This window comes from Bubalus bubalis, chromosome 1 (assembly GCF_019923935.1).
Source record: "Bubalus bubalis isolate 160015118507 breed Murrah chromosome 1, NDDB_SH_1, whole genome shotgun sequence".
Classification (NCBI taxonomy): Eukaryota; Metazoa; Chordata; class Mammalia; order Artiodactyla; family Bovidae; genus Bubalus; species Bubalus bubalis.
In genome coordinates, this window is record NC_059157.1 from 113,741,433 (window position 1) to 113,759,396 (window position 17,964).

The 17,964-nt window shown below is 40.2% G+C and overlaps 1 protein-coding gene and 1 pseudogene across 2 annotated transcripts in view; one reads left to right on the forward strand and one right to left on the reverse strand.

Moving 5' to 3' along the window:
- The window catches only part of ROPN1 (rhophilin associated tail protein 1), a 31,807-nt gene that overhangs the window by 7,781 nt on the left and 6,062 nt on the right, over window positions 1-17,964 (reverse strand). For both annotated transcript variants that reach the window (XM_006078543.3, XM_006078544.3), the window contains exon 2: window positions 3,207-3,334. In XM_006078543.3, the coding sequence (XP_006078605.1) occupies window positions 3,207-3,322 (116 nt within the window). In that variant the 5' untranslated portion in view covers window positions 3,323-3,334. The remainder of the gene's footprint in view (window positions 1-3,206; window positions 3,335-17,964) is intronic.
- On the forward strand, window positions 3,587-3,759 carry LOC112587515 (annotated as a pseudogene).

Consider the following 17,964-nt stretch of genomic DNA (forward strand, 5'->3'; position numbering starts at 1 on the left):
AGACATACACATATATACAGGCATATGTGTGTTGAGATATAATAATATATATATAGTATAGGTACATACACATGTCTATATATATGTATGCATATAAAAGGAAAGAAAATTATTGTTGTTTTTAAATCCCCTACTCTTTTTTATGAAGGAAGAATTCTAGTACCTGAAGGAACTTTTTTTCAAACATAAAAATCTTTGTGCTTGGTACGGCTATCTACATACTTAAAGTTGGTATTAGGCAGTGGTGCTAAGTGCTAAGTCACTTTGTCATGTTCAACTCCTTGTGATCCTATGAACCATAGCCTGCCAGGCTCCTCTGTCCACAGGATTCTCCAGGCAAGATTACTAGAATGGGTTGCCATGCCTTTCTCCAGAGGATCTTCCTGACCCAGGAACTGAACCTGCATCTCTTACATCTCCCACATTGGCAGGTGGGTTCTTTACCACTAGCTCCACCTGGGAAGTCCCATTAACTAGTGGGAGTCTCCTACATTGGCAGGCAGTTTCTTTACCGCTGAGCCACCTGGGAAGCCCTAAAATCTTCATCTTCCCTCAAAATTTCAGCACTGCCTGAACATCAGTGCTTTGTGGAATGCACTTTGTTTTGGTGCAGTGGGAAAAACAATGAGTTCTGTTTGGGGACTGACCTTTGAAGGAAACTGGCTGCCTGCAGCAGAGAACAGACATGAGCAGTTGATCCACAGGGCACTGATGCTATGTGGAAAGGCCTGTCTCCATCAGAAGCCTCGTTATTGACTACCCATGGATCACAGCCTCTGCCCCTCTCTTACTTTTTATGAATTTCTCCAGCTCCAGGTGATATACAAAGAATTCAGATGAAATTTTTTAAAAGCCCATTTTAGGGTGAAGTTATACAATGATGAGATGGTTGGATAGCATCACTGATTCAATGCACATGAACTTGGGTAAACTCCGGGAGATAGTGAGGGACAGGGAGGCCTGGCGTGCTGCAGTCCATGGTGTCATAAAGAGTTAGACACAACTGAGAGATTGAACAACTTACAATGATGGGGTGAACCACGGCCTTTTAGCCGTGTCTAAGTTGTGTCATCACACAACGCACAGCAACAGCTTCCAAGACCAAAACATCTTCCAGGCACCCCTTGGAGGTCATCCACAGGGAGGACAGAAGAAATACTTCCAGGTCACCCTACTAATGTACCTGAGTGGTCTCTGCAGACCAGGTCAGTGTGGGGGTGAATGAGACTCAGCAGCATCTTTGGATCTTATAGCAGAGTTGGTTAGAGCGTGTGGAAATGAGCCTACAGTCATGGGTGTAATCCTCCGTGGGTTATCTGGCTTCATTTGTAGTGAGCATTTCCTTGGTTCTTCACATTTGTGTGGTCACACATACCCAACACAAGACAAATGAGTTTATGTCCTGCTGACGTCTGGGAGGTGGTTTCTTCATGGATAGTATATATGCAGGGAAACTCTGGCTCGTGGTAAATAGACATTTTGTCTTGAAAATACTTTGTGGAGTTTTATCTCTAAAATGCTGCAGGTTCCTAAGCCACATAAAACCATCTGACAAGTGCTTTCTGTGTCTGAATAGATGGAAAGTGCTCTTAGGTCATGTTCTCCTTTTTCACTGTAGTTAAACTGCAAACTGATTCTTCACGGATATCTACAACACTTATAGCACACGATACGATATGGAAGCAAGCAAACTACAACAGTGGAATGTTTTCTCCCATAAATGTCAGGGACACTACCAAGAAATGTCATTTTTCTTGCTATAAAGCAGCAGTGCAAGAACAATAAAATGAGGTTTTTGAACTACGGTGTAGTATAAAAGTCTATCTGGGTGTGCCAAAGGAAATTAGTCTTCTGATGCTTAAAGTTCAATCGTAGACGTTACATATAAAGCTGAGAACGGAAAACTAAACACGGTTCATTACCAGGCAGAGCAGCCCCACTTGTGTCTTGTTTTTATGAGCGCTCCTGGCTCATTTTCCTTCCATTTGTAGAAACTTCATACTAGCCCAGCCCAGGAGCAGGAGCACACTGGTCAGGGAGACTCCGTGAGGGTCCTCTTGGAATACATCTTGAGCCTTCTCAGAGGTATCAGTGCTTCCTCCTCACCACCTGCTCAATGGGCCTCCTCAACCTCAGGAGGAAGGTGCTCCCCTCCCCCAACCTACCAGCTCTGGTCTGCAGCCTCTGACTCCGCACCCCCTCTCCCAGTGAAGCCCTACTAAGGAGGCCATCACCAAACAGTAAAACTAGCCTGAAAGTGGTCCCTGGGAGGATTGGTCCACTCCTAACTCTGCCCCAAGCCTCAGTTCCCCCGTTTCATGCAGGCACTTTTGTCTAAGGAGCAGTTTCGTAGCTGGGAGCCTTTCTGTGTGAAGTTGTTTCAGTCCCGGCTAGCAGTTACTGAGTGAGCTCCTTCCACTGAGCAGCCTCTGGAGGTGTCTCCTGAAAGGGGACACCTGTGTTTGAGGCACAATGAAGCCAGGCCGCTGCTCCGCCTGCCCCCGTCACTAGCGCAGTGTGGAATCCTTATGCTGAAGGAACACATTAGTTCAAACTCAAGAAAATAGCGATTTCCCCAAAGACGAGATACAAAGTGTCTGTGGCTAGGCTCAAGAATGAGCTTTAACAGTAGTAGAGGAAGGGATCTCATTACAGGCTTTAACTCAGGAGAGAACCCACTTGGACTGATCCCACACAGTCCGCCCCGCGGGCTCATCGCATAGCTCCCCCACATGTGCACCGCTGCCATCTGGTGGTGAAATCTGAGAATGAGGCTCTGGTTTACATCAGGGAAAGGCAGGCTAAAGCTCTGAGGGACTCGGGGCCTTTCTTTCCACTGGGACAGGGAGTGGGGGAGGGGCGGGGGTGGGAGCAGGGACCCAGTGGAATGTGCTTGAGTGATGTGATGTGGTAATCTAACTCTTGCTGATTGCCCTAGGACTTTGACTATAGCCCTGGCGTCCTATCGCTCAGTCTGGTTCACTTGGCGAAGGGCCTCCATCCTCTCAGTTTGCGGGATTTCTGTATGGATTTAAAGTATCAAAGCAACGTGACAGCTGAACATCACAAAGATTATGCTAATCAGTCCCAACTCCCAGGCTGCAGCCATGACAACCTCCTCTCAGTTTTGCAAACCTTCCCTCCTCCACCCGCCACCTCCACCTCCAAGGGGAGCCAGGGGCTTGAGGTGAGAAAGGAGTACGTACTCTGCAGCCCACTGGATGAGATCCTGCGGCTGGGACCGAATGGCGGCTTTGGTGAATTGCTTCAGCAATTCCGGCAGCTCCGGGGGGATGCATATTTGCTTATCTGTCTGAGGCATTGATTGATTGACCTATTGTCAGAGGAAAAATAAAATAAAATGAGAATCTTTGAATCATAAGATGACAGGAATCTTCGACAGGAGGTCACCCAGCCTCTGTGAGACACTCTCAATATTGGGGGTTCACTACCCCACAAGACAGACCTATTGTTACACGACCCCGAAGTTAGAAGGCCTTCACTAATCCCCGCTTTCTGTTGTTATAATTATTTCATTTACTTAAAAAACACAAAATATTATTTGTTCATTAAAAAAGTAGAGGTTAGCTTTGCACAGTGGCGGTTTCCTGGCCAATGAGGTTTATCCGAGGTAGGATTATTGCTAATTTACAAAAAAAAGGTAGAGATCAATAAGAAGTAAACAGAAAGACCTCTAATGATAGCACCCCCAAAATACTGAATCTCTCCATTCAGAATTTTTCCAATGTAAATATATATTTGTATAAATAAAAATGGGTTCATGCAAAATAATTTGCTCAACATCAGATTACTACCATCTTCCACATCACACAACTCTTATTGGTCCCATAAGAGTTGTAGCAAAATTCACTCTGTGAATCCTCCATTACTTGACATTGTATTACATATTTCCAAATAAAAATGATCACTAAAGAGCCATTTGATAAACAGCTCTCTATACCTTTGCAGGCATACTCATCTACTTTAATTGTAAAGAGAAACTTGTATGTTTCATTCAAAAAGTTCCAGGGTAAATTGAAACAAAACATGAAAGTCCATAGATAGTATACAACACCATGCACAAATGAACAACAGATGAAAAGACTTTGTTTGCTTTAAAATAGAGTATAAATGTTCTGAAAAGCCCTGTCTCTTCGAAACACCTGGATATGAGACAAATCCCAGCAAACACACCTTTCAAATTGTTTTGCTGAGCTTGCAAGAAAGTGAGGGGAATCCTCATGTGCCACATAAGTAAGGCAGAAATGAGAGTGGAAAGCAAATGAAGAGGTTAGGGCTGTCTTGGGGCAAATGTAGATGCCAGGAACTGAGGCTTTGAGATAAAAGGCCAGGCAAGGAGTGAAAAAGTAAACAGCTGAAAGGAAGACTCTCTTATTCCCCTAAACCTGAAGCCCTTCAGGGTTCACACACTTAGTGTGAAAGGATGGGACTGAAAATACCTGCCTACTGGCAAAGGGCAAGTGGCACAGAAATCTTTCTCCCTTGCTGCTTCTTTTGTGGTTGGTTAGTAGCTAAGTTGTGTCCAACTCTTTGTGACCCCATGGACTGTAGGCCATGGACTGTAGTAGCCCTACAGTCCATAGCATTTCCCAGGCAAGAACACTAGAGAGGGTTGCCATTTCCTACTCCAGGGTTGCTGCTTCTTATTGGGGGAGAAATAGTCTCCCACAAATATGAAGCCACAAGCTAGGTCTAAGTTTTAAATTTATACTACCAGCCTGGTTGGGAAATCTCAAGACAAGAAATTAAAGTGGTATCAGGTTGGTGGTACTCCATTATCTTCCATTTTGTGTACTATTGTTCAGAGGAAGAAGGGTCTAAAGACATCAATTTTGCATACAAAAATTCAAGGGTAATTACCATAAAAGTAATATAACCACCAATCAGAAATAAGAAAAGGAATTAAAAGTAATAACAACGCAACTTGATTGATCCAAAAGAAGGCAAGAAAAGAGGGGCTGGGGAAAGCATAGGAAAAGTGGATAAATGACATGATAGAAGAGAAGTCACATATATCAGTAATCAGTAAAAGGAAAGGTCTTAAATGTGCCAACTAAAATACAGAAATTGCCAGACTGGATTTTTTAAATGTCTAGTTGCAGGCACACCTGAAAAGACTCAAGTATACAGAAAGGCTGAAGGTAAAAGGATGTATGGATAAATAGGCAAATAATAACCAAAGGAAAGTTGAGGTAGATGAGTCAAAACCAGACGAAAGAGACTTTAAGGCACAAAGCATGTAAGAATAAAGAGGGTCACTACATAATATAAAAGCTTCAATTCATTGGGAAGATAGCACAGTCCTCAGCAAGTATCACCAGGGTGAATCTCATGATGCTGGGTAGAACAAGCCATATATTAGTTAGGGTCACATATATAATAAGAATAGCATTATAAGAAATTAAATTATAAATTATTATGCTTATAATATTATAAGAAAGAGCAAAGGATGATAAATACAAATTCAGAATGGTATTGTCCTTGATAGGGGAGGGAGAGAGATACCATCAGGGAGGGAGATGCAACAGGAGTCCCAACACTATTAGGAATGTTCTATGTTTTAAGCTTACATGTGTGTTTCATCATTTTTATGTCTAAATTTAGTTATGTATTTTATTTGTATGTATGAAATAGTTCACAATTTAAAAAGTTATTGTTACAAGTTGATTGTTTCTGATAACTTTTCAATTCATTTTATCTAGCAAGGGGCAGTAACTTAGTTTGCTCATATTGTCTGCTCATAACCATGTATATATATCTGATTAAAGTAGTCAACTGTATCAAACAAGTCAATCCTAAAGGAAATCAACCATGAATACTCATTAGAAGGATTCATGCTGAAGCTCCAATACTTTGGCCACCTATGTGAAGACTTGACTCATTGGAAAAGACCCTGATATTGGGAAAGATTGAGGGCAGGAGAAGAATGGGTGACAGAGGATAGGATGGTTGGATGGCATCACCAACTCAAAGGACATGAGTCTGAGCAAACTCCGTGAGACAGTGAAGGACAGGGAAGCCTGGCCTGCTGCATTCCATGGGGTCACTAAGAGTTGGACATGACTGTTAGGTAACAGGTACGGTTTCAGTTTAGAAAGATGAGAAAGTTGTGAAGATGGATGGGGGTGATGATGTCACAAAAAAGTGAAGGTATCGAATGCCACTGTACACTTAAAAATGGTTAATGTGATCAGTTTTATGTATATTTTACCACCAAATACATACATGTAAAATATATTTATATATACATAAATAGATATATAATATATATAACAAATCTTTTTGTTGTTGTTCAGTCACTCATTCTCCATCTCCCAAGCCCCCTCTCTAGATTTGTTTCTGAACACAATGCCACCATTCCTCGGTCGTTTGGCCTCCAAGCCCTGGAGCCTCTATTCTCTTTAGTCTGTTGAATCTGTCACTAAATCTCATTGATGTTTTGTTTGACATGTGTCTCCTACTCATCCCTTCCTCTTTATTTTCGCCTTATTTACTCTGGTTCAGTCCTTCACCTCCTAATGGGCTACCCTATCTCGGGTTACTCTCTGGTCTCTCCTGACTGGTATGTCCTGATCTACCTTCTACACTGCTGTTAATAGGTCAGAAAGTCCAGCTGACAAAATGATAATCCAATCCTGACTTTCAAGGCTCTCCATTAAATAAATTTATATAGAATTTTACAGTATAAATTTTTACTAGTATTTATCAACATAAATTTCTAACACATGGTTTACTCTGGCCACTTTCCAAAAAAATTATAAATTCAAAGCTTAGCACTTTCCCACTGTTAATAATACTCCATCCAGCTTTCCTCTTTCCCTCAGTATGTTGCTAATTCAGGCTGGCTTAATTGAGGGGTCCTCGCTCTTTCTTCCCATCTGTTAAAACCCTGCACATCCTCGCCAAGGTTCATCTTGAGTCTGTGCTATGCCATGAGCCTTCCTACAAACCTTGAGTATCATCACATATTCTTTGTAGCACACATTTTACCATTTCATCCTATTCTGCCTTTATAGATCTCTAAAGCGGAGCTTCCCATAAGTGGTCATGGCAGAATGGGTTACAGGTGTGCAGTGATTGATTAGTGATTGTATATTTTTCATAGTGATACAAAATTTACAACCATTTTACAACTATACACAAATTTATAACAGTTGAAATTATATTTGGATACTGTTTCGCTCAGTCAGTAAACTTCCAGATTTCTGTGATTATTGTTTTGGTGCTTAAGGTTTTAGGCAGAGCACATGCCAGCAGAGATGCTTTTATAGAATTTCCCCCTTTAACCACCATGTTAAAACCACCTCTAAGTTTGATCACTGTTTTAACTGCAATGTATTTACTGTCAGTGCCAAAGTTTTGTGCATATATGTTTCCAGTAGTTAGGTCTTCCTTTAATTTTCTCTTATTTTTAAAATTTACTCCCTCAAAAGAAGGTATATGTTTTAATCATCATCATTTCTCTCTAATAAAACATAATTGATTTTGTTAATTTTAAAAAATTGTGTCTTGATTTATATATTTATCTATCCTTGGTTTGTGATGTTAAATATCCAAAATTTGATTCAGTATGAAATTCTATGACGTTATTTGTTTGTGGAAATTAAAAAACTAAGCTCTCTTCTAAAAGCAAATAATAGTGTAAAATAATTTAATTGATTCAGTAAGAGACTGTGGGCCTTTATTACCTTATAAAAATATTTCTCAAAATACTTTAACTATACTTGAGTATGAGTAATATTTACATTTTGTGGACAGTTTAGCATTTTAACTGCTAAATTAAATGGTAGCATTTCTTAAAATTCCCCTTTTCAAAAGTGTTATGAAACTACTCTAAAGAAAATGAACAATTTTCTTCTATCTGAAAACTGATTTGTTACAGTAAAAAAGGCCTATAGTCTCAAGTATTTTAAATATATGATTTATTTTCCTACTGCTGCTGCTGCTGCTGCTAAGTTGCTTCAGTCGTGTCTGACTCTGTGTGACCCCATAGATGGCAGCCCACCAGGCTCCACCGTCCCTGGGATTCTCCAGGCAAGAACACTGGAGTGGGTTGCCATTTCCTTCTCCAATGCATGAAAGTGAAAAGGGAAAGGGAAGTCGCTCAGTCGTGTCTGACTCTTCGCGACCCCTTGGACTGCAGCCCACCAGGCTCCTCCGTCCATGGGATTTTCCAGGCAAGAGTGGTGGAGTGGGGTGCCATTGCCTTCTCCGATTTTCCTACTATAAAATATAATTTTGAATTAATATCTAATTATAATTTAATACTTGTGCAGATTCACAGACATTATACATATAGTCCAAAATATAAATTTAAATCACTTATTAGGCAACATAGTGAGGACTATTTGAAATTTGGATTTGTTTCCTCTGATAATTTTTTTCTTTACCCAGATATCTGCCTAAATATCTCATTTTAATGGAAAAGTTATCGAATGAAAAAAATGGTGCCAGGTAAATTATGCCAGAGCCTTAACAGAAAATATCTATATTATACAGATAGTCTTTTAAGAGATTAATTCTCAAAGTCTTTGATCTCAGCACCCCTTACATTCTGAAAAGTTATTGAGGATCCAAAAAGTCTTCTGTTAATATGGGTTATATCATGCAATATTTGTCATTTTCGGAATTTTAAAATATTTATTTTAAAATAAAAATAGCTCCTTCATATCTTATAAAAAATAACTATAGTTTCTAGAAAACAAACCAACAAAAATTCCTAGTGAGAAGTGTGGCATTATATTTTCTGAAAGTCTTCTAATGTCTGGCTTAATAGAACCAGCTAGATTATCATATCTGCTTTTTGCATTCAATCCATTTGACTGAATTCAATCACACATCGTGTAGCTTCTGGGAAACTCCAGTGTACACTCTTAAGAAGAAGCATGAGAAACACCTACAATGTCTTGATATTATTACAAAAATAGTTTTACCTTCATGGATTCCTACCCCCTAAAATCTCAAGGATCCTCAGAAGTCCCTGAAACCACACTTTGAAAACCACTGCTTTATGAAATGTTTTACAAAGGTGTTTACAACTACACGGTAGTTTACATCAGGTTGGGTTCAGGAAGCTAATTAAAAGGTCACATAATTAAGAAGTAAGGCCAAAATGTCTCCCACAATTACAGAATCATTTTACCCACCTGCCTGAGATATGATCACATTCGGAACCAAATGAAGCAAAGGAAATATAAAAATGGAACATTACTATTAGAAGATGCATAGATGCAGTCTCCACATGACCAAATCAAAGTGTTTCCTTGCAGGGTGATGAATCTACAGATGTTAGTAAGAGTGTACAGTTAACAGCACTAGTTAGCATCCCTCAAGGGGAAGGCTTGGAAGAATACTGATTTGCCAGAAAGTGCCTTGAGAACCCCATGAACAGTATGAAAAGGCAAAAAGATAGGACACTGAAAGGGGAATATGCTACTGGAGGTCAGTGGAGAAATAACTCCAAAAAGAATGAAGGGATGGAGCCAAAGCAAAAACAATACCTAGCTGTGGATGTGACTGGTGATGGAAGCAAGGTCTGATGCTGTAAAAAGCAATATTGCATAGGAACCTGGAATGTTAGGTCCATGAATCAAGGCAAATTGGAAGTGGTCAAACAGGAGGTGGCAAGAGTAAACAACATTCTAGGAATCAGCGAACTGAAATGGACTGGAATGGGGGAATTTAACTCAGATGACCATTATATCTACTACTGTGGGCAGGAATCCCTTAGAAGAAATGGAGTAGCCATCATGGTCAACAAGAGTCTGAAATGCAGTACTTAGATGCAATCTCAAAAACGACAGAATGATCTCTGTTCGTTTCCAAGGCAAACCATTCAATATCACAGTAATCCAAATCTATGCCCCAACCAGTAACACTGAAAAAGCTGAAGTTGAACGGTTCTATGAAGACCTACAAGACCTTTTAGAACTAACATCCAAAAAGATGTCCTTTTCATTTATAGGGGACTGGAATGCAAAAGTAGGAAGTTAAGAAACACATGGAGTAACAGGTTAATTTGGCCTTGGAATACGGAATGAAGCAGGGCAAAGACTAATAGAGTTTTGCCAAGAGAACGCACTGGTCATAGCCAACACTCTCTTCCAACAACACAAGAGAAGACTCTACACACGGACATCACCAGATGGTCAACACCGAAATCAGACTGATTATGTTCTTTGCAGCCAAAGATGGAGAAGCTCTATACAGTGACTGTGGCTCAGACCATGAACTCCTTATTGCCGAATTCAGACTTAAATTGAAGAAAGTAGGGAACACCACTAGACCATTCAGGTATGACCTAAATCAAATCCCTTATGACTATACAGTGGAAGTGAGAAATAGATTTAAGGGACTAGATCTGATAGACAGAGTGCCTGATGAACTATGGACAGAGGTTCATGACATTGTACAGGAGACAGGGATCAAGACCATCCCCATGGAAAAGAAATACAAAAAAGCAAAATGGCTGTCTGGGGAGGCCTTACAAATAGCTGTGAAAAGAAGGGAAGTGAAAAGCAAAGGAGAAAAGGAAAGATATAAGCATCCGAATGCAGACTTACAAAGAATAAGGAGAGATAAGAAAGCCTTCCTCAGAGATCAATGCTAAGAAATAGAGGAAAACAACAGAAAGGGAAAGACTAGAGATCTCTTCAAGAAAATTACAGATACCAAGGGAACATTTCATGCAAAGATGGGCTCGATAAAGGACAGAAATGGTATGGACCTAACAGAAGCAGAAGATATTAAGAAGAGGTGGCAAGAATACAAAGAACTGTACAAAAAAGAGCTTCATGACCCAGATAATCATGATGGTGTGATCACTCACCTAGAGCCAGACATCCTGGAATGGGAAGTCAAGTGGGCCTTAGAAAGCATCACTATGAACAAAGCTAATGGAGGTGATGGAATTCCAGTTGAGCTATTTCAAATCCTGAAAGATGATGCTGTGAAAGTGCTGCACTCAATATGCCAACAAATTTGGAAAATTCAGCAGTGGCCAGAGGACTGGAAAAGGTCAGTTTTCATTCCAATCCGAAAGAAAGGCAATGCCAAAGAATGCTCAAACTACCACACAATTGTATTCATCTCACACACTAGTAAATTAATGCTCAAAATTCTCCAAGCCAGGCTTCAGCAATACGTGAACCATGAACTTCCTGATGTTCAAGCTGGTTTTAGAAAAGGCAGAGGAACAAGAGATCAAATTGCCAACATCCACTGGATCATCGAAAAAGCAAGAGAGTTCCAGAAAAACATCTATTTCTGCTTTATTGACTATGCCAAAGCCTTTGACTGTGTGGACCACAATAAGCTGTGGAAAATTCTGAAAGAGAAGGGAATACCAGACCACCTGACCTGCCTCTTGAGAAACCTATATGCAGGTAAGGAAGCAACAGTTAGAAGTGGACATGGGACAACAGACTGGTTCCAAATAGGAAAAGGAGTACGTCAAGGCTGTATATTGTCACCCTGCTTATTTAACTTATATGCAGAGCACATCATGAGAAACACTGGGCTGGAAGAAGCACAAGCTGGAATCAAGATTGCTGGGAGAAATATCAATAACCTCAGATATGCAGATGACACCACCCTTATGGCAGAAAGTGAAGAGGAACTAAAAAGCCTCTTGATGAAGGTGAAAGAGGAGAGTGAAAAAGTTGGCTTAAAGATCAACATTCAGAAAATGAAGATCATGGTATCTGGTCCCATCACTTCATGGGAAATAGATGGGGAAACAGTGGAAACAGTGTCGGACTTTATTTTTCTGGGCTCCAAAATCACTGCAGGTGGTGACTGCAGCCATGATATTAAAAGACACTTACTCTTGGAAGGAAAGTTATGACCAACCTAGATAGCGTATTGAAAAGCAAAGACATTACTTTGCCAACAAAGGTCTGTCTAGTCAAGGCTATGGTTTTTCCTGTGGTCATGTATGGATGTGAGAGTTGGACTGTGAAGAAAGCTGAGTGCTGAAGAATTGATGCTTTTGAAGTGTGGTGTTGGAGAAGACTCTTGAGAGTCCCTTGGACTGCAAGGAGATCCAACCAGTCCATCCTAAAGGAGATCAGCCCTGGGATTTCTTTGGAAGGAATGATGCTAAAGCTGAAACTCCAGTACTTTGGCCACCTCATGCGAAGAGTTGACTCATGACTGGGGGCAGGAGGAGAAGGACAGAGGATGAGATGGCTGGATGGTATCACCGACTCGATGGAAATGAGTTTGAGTGAACTCTGGGAGTTGGTGATGGACAGGGAGGCCTGGTGTGCTGTGATTCATGGGGTCACAAAGAGTTGGACACGACTGAGCGACTGAACTGAACTGAACTGAACGAAACAAAGTACTCAGGATGAGTAGTAACTAAATACTTTAAAAGAAATAAGACTTTCTAGTTTATGCAAGAACAACAATTTAGTACTAGTGGGAAAGCTGTGATGACAGGAAGGTGTGAGGGCTTTACCTCATATCTCTTCTCCATGTTCTGATCACTTGAGATGCAAGTAAGACATGCTTTGTTTACAGAGGTCTAGTCTATATATTTGCCTGTAGATGTGAATTCCATATTAAAGGATGTTACTAATAAATCCCAGAGAAGGCAATGGCACCCCACTCCAGTACTTTTGCCTGGAAAATCCCATGGATGGAGGAGCCTGTTGGGCTGCTGTCTATGGGGTCGCACAGAGTCGGACACGACTGAGCAAGTTCACTTTCCCTTTTCACTTTCATGCATCGGAGAAGGAAATGGCAACCCATTCCAGTATTCTTGCCTGGAGAATCCCAGGGATAGGGGAGCCTGGTGGGCTGCCATCTATGGGGTCGCACAGAGTCGGACACGACTGAAGCCACTTAGCAGCAGCAGCAGCAACTAATAAATCCAGGCTGCTATGGTTTTGTCTGCTTTCAGCTCTTGTGAAGAAACAGTCTGCTGTTTGCTACTAAGTTACCTATCAAAGGAAAATTTTTTCTTTCTTTTTTTTTCCTGGAGGCTAGGAACTAAAAGAGGAATTGAAAATGTCAGTGATTCTTATTGCAGAATTGTTGGGGAGAGATTTTTTTTCAGAAAATTGGCTTATTTGACATTTTCAAGCACCAGAATAAATTTAATAAAAATCACAATGAATGTTTGAAAATATAAAAGTATACCAACAGTGCTCATAGATTCAAGGGAAACATGATGTTAGAAGTAGTTCAGTGGGGAGTTTAAGTAATATTTCTAACTTTAACCCTAAATAAGACTAGTAGCAAAACATGTTAGGTGTCATGTTACTTGTAGATACTTGATGTAAAAAAAATTAAGTGAATTAGAAATCAATTCACATTATCCTAAAAATTTCAACCAAAGACAGAAGAAATCAAAGTATTCAAATTTTGGTTAATAGATAGAAAGGAGTTTTCTGTAAGTCGGAGAAAAATCAACCTTTTTAACATTTGCTAAGTAACAACCATCTGTGGGGCAAACTTTCTCACTGATGGTGACTATAAGAATTTGAAGAGATATACACAATGGAATATTACTCAGTTATTAAAAAGAATGCATTTGAATCAGTTCTAATGAGGTGAATGAAACTTACTTCACCCTATTATACAGAGTGAAGTTAAGTCAGAAAGAAAAACACCAATACAGTTTATTAATGCATATATATGGAGTTTAGAAAGATGGTAACGATGACCCTATATGCAAGACAGCAAAAGAGACACAGATACAAAGAACAGACTTTTGAACTCTGTGGGAGAAGGCGAGGGAGGGATGATCTGAGAGAATAGCATTGAAACATGTATATTACCATATGTGAAATAGATGACCAGTCCAAGTTTGATGTGTGAAGCAGGGCACTCAAAGCTGGTGCACTGGGACAACCCAGAGGGCTGGGATGGGGAGGGGGGTGGGAGCGGGGTTTGGGATGGAGGACACATGTACACCTGTGGCTGATTCATGTCAATGTATGGCAAAAACCACCACAATATTGCAAAGTAATTAGCCTCCAATTAAATCAATTAATTTAAAAAAAAAAGAAAAAAGAATTTGAAAAGAAAATTAAAAATTTTCTGCATGTAGTTATTTCAACACAAAATTTGGTATAAAGCAAAATCATGATTAGAAAATGAGCTTTATTTCTCTTTAAAAAGTTTTAAAATCTTTTTTATTTAAAGTTTTATTGAGAGTAAACTTTCAATATCTTCACTCTCACTGTGTAACTTGTTATTGCAATTATATGATAAAACTATATTGGATTTTTCATAAGCTCCATATAGACCTGCCAAAACCCTACAGTGTACCCCAGCATGTTTTACGAAGATTTCTGTATGCCATGATGTTGAAAAAGGTTGGGAAGCTCTGACGTAAAATCTGGTTTCAAGTACTTTGGTTAAAAAACTTTTGTTTAAAAACCTTTTGTTTCAATGTTTTAAGATTATGTGTTATGGAAGAGATGCTGATGATTATTAAAATCAATTTCTGGTAAAAGCTGAGATTTATATTACATATATGTATGTGTGTGTGTTTGTCACTCAATCATGTCTAATTCTGCACCCCAAGATACTGTAGCCCACCAGCCTCCTCTGTCCATGGCATTCTCCATGCAAAAACACTGGAATGGGTTGCCATTTCCTCCTCCAGCGGATATTCCTGACCCAGGGATCAAACCCGGGTCTCCTGGATTGCAGGCAGATTCTTTACCAATTGTGCCACTAGGGAAGCCCCATATATTTAGAGAGAGGGAAAGTGAAAGTGTTAGTTGCTCAGTTTGCCATCTGAGCCACCAGGTAAGTCAATGCATACATATACATTATATATATATATATATAACTTATGTAATTTTAAAAGAATGTAATTAGAAAGGGAACTATAAAAATACTGGTTGTTAATGGAACAATTCACTTCCAAGTTAAATTACTCAGCTGAAGTATTGATTAGAAGCCATCAAAAAAGTTTGAGATAAATTAGCAAAACAGATAAACTTCTTTTGATCGCAGAGAAATGGTGTCCTCAGAGTGTCACAAAGGCCGAAAACATCTAGTACTAATGCTCAAAATTCTCCAAGCCAGGCTTCAGCAATACATGAACCATGAACTTTCAGATGTTCAAGCTGGTTTTAGAAAAGGCAGAGGAACCAGAGATCAAATTGCCAACATCCACTGGATCATCGAAAAAGCAAGAGAGTTCCAGAAAAACATCTATTTCTGCTTTATTGACTATGCCAAAGCCTTTGACTATGTGGATCACAAGAAACTGTGGAAAATTCTGAAAGAGATGGGAATACCAGACCACCTGACCTGCCTCTTGAGAAACCTGTATGCAGGTCAGGAAGCAACAGTTAGAATTGGACATGGAACTGATCCCAAATAGGAAAAGGAGTACGTCAAGGCTGTATATTGTCACCTTACTTACTTAACTTCTATGCAGAGTACAGCATGAGAAATGCTGGGCTGGAGGAAGCACAAGCTGGAATCAAGATTGCCAGGAGAAATATCAATAACCTCAGATATGCAGATGACACCATCCTTATGGCAGAAAGTGAAGGGGAACTGAAAAGCCTCTTGATGAAGGTGAAAGAGGAGAGTGAAAAAGTTGGCTTAAAGCTCAACATTCAGAAAACGAAGATCATGGCATCTAGTCCCATCACTTCATGGGGAATAGATGGGGAAACAGTGTCAGACTTTATTTTTCTGGGCTCCAAAATCACTGCAGATGGTGACTGCAGCCATGAAATTAAAAGATGCTTACTCCTTGGAAGAAAAGTTATGACCAGCCTAGACAGCATATTGAAAAGCAGAGACATTACTTTGTCAACAAAGGTCCACCTAGTCAAGGCTATGGTTTTCCCAGTGGTCATGTATGGAAGTGAGAGTCAGACTGTGAAGAAAGCTGAGCACAGAAGAATTAATGCTTTTTAACTGTGGTGTTGGAGAAGACTCTTGAGAGTCCTTTGGACTGCAAGGAGATCCAACCAGTCCATCCTAAGGGAGATCAGTCCTGGGTGTTCATTGGTAGGACTAATGTTGAAGCTGAAACTCCAATACTTTGGCCACCTGATGAGAAGAGCTGACTCATTTGAAAAGACCCTGATGCTGGGAAAGATTGAGGGCAGGAGGAGAAGGGGACAACAGATGATGAGATGGTTGGATGGCATCACCGACTTGGTGGACATGGGTTTGGGTGGACTCGGGTTTGGGTGGACTCCGGGAGTTGGTAATGGACAGGGAGGCCTGGCATGCTGCGCGGTTCATGGGGTCGCAAAGAGTCAGATATGACTGAGTGACTGAACTGAACTGAAAGAAAGTAAGAGCCAAGGGAAAGAAAGAGCAGCATCTAATATTGGTAGCAACTCCTTTCCTGAGGAGGCAGGATAAGGCAGGGTAACTCTGCATTAGTTTATGAACAGGAGCTGGGATGCCCTTAGGAGAATTGAAGTTGTTTTCTGAAGCTAGAAGAGGGAGGGGATCTTTAAGATTTCTGTAAAGAATCTGCCTATGATGTAGGAGACCCGGCTTCAATCCCTGGGATGGGAAGATCCCCTGGAGGAGGGAATGGCAACCCACTGCAGTATTCTTGCCTGGAAAATTCCATGGACAGAGGAGCCTGGCAGGCTACAGTCCATGGGGTCACAAATAGTTGGACATGACCGAATGACTAACCCTTTCATAAAACACCAAAGCATGAACATATATTTAAAGATGGTCATGTGATTCTAAGATTTAAGTAAACTGAGTGAGTTTGAAAGAACCAGAAAAGTAGGCTCATATCAAGTTAGACTTAATCTCACAGGCAATCACATTTAGATCTAGGCTGATCTTTAAGCCTCACTCTGTTTTTATTTTAATAAAACAATAGCATCACAAAACTAATCCTTCAGTTGCAAGATCATTCAGAGCAGCACACTCCATTCTTGCACCACCTCTACTCTCTAGGTCCTTCACGCCTGCTTCTGTGTTGATCTTTGCCACGCCCCCAAGAACACACTTCTAGTTCTTATTTAATCTCCAGGTAATGACTGTCCCCTCAAGCCTGAGTCCCACTCAACTGTTTTCCTCACTCCCAGTAGATGAAGCAATCTCTTACTTGAGTGAGATCAAGGATGTCAGAAAGAAGTCACACTGCCGTTGGCTGCCAACTCAGCCTATCTCTTTGACCTCATAGTCTTTCCTCTGCTGCCTGAGCTCTTAGTTCTTGCCTTGTCCAAGACCTGAGGAACTGGCGTCTGACCCTCTCCATTCTTTAGAAAAGTTTCTTCTTTCCACTTACCTGGCACCTTTTCTTCCATCAGTAAGCATGTCTTCTGCTATCCAGGATGCTGATAAATCCACTTAATAAATTATTTCAAATATTGCATTTTGATTTCCAGAATATCTGTTATTTTTATACATACAATTTCTGTGTTGGAATTCTCCACTTTCAGCCATTTATACATCTTTTCCTTTATTTTCCTGAACGTATTATTTAGAGTTATTTTAGAGTCAACAAGTTCTGATAACTCCAGTGGCTGAATTTCCCTGTGGATATCCTCTTTGATGTATATTTTTCTTGATTACTATACACATTTTCATGCTTCTTTGTATTTTTTTTAATTTTATGTCAGACCTTATGTAAAAACGAAAGTGTTTGGGTGACTTAAATTTCTAATCTGTTATGCCAGAGCTGTTTGACCACCAAGGCTTGCTGGCAGTCCTGAGTCCACATCCAAAGTTGGCAAAGGTCCACTGGGAAGAAAATGACTTACCATGAGTTCACTTTGGAAGGGTTTGGCACCCTCCTGGAATTTGAATTAATCTAGTACCCATTGCTTCTAAAGCTCTCTGATGTATTTACAATATTTTTAAAAATAATTTTTCTAGATTTTTATATTTGTTGCAGTGGGTGGCTTGAGCTGCTGCAATCTACTATATTCTAACTGGAAGTAGATACTTTTTCTGTGCTGATGACCGCCAAATCCCCGGTTGTAAACT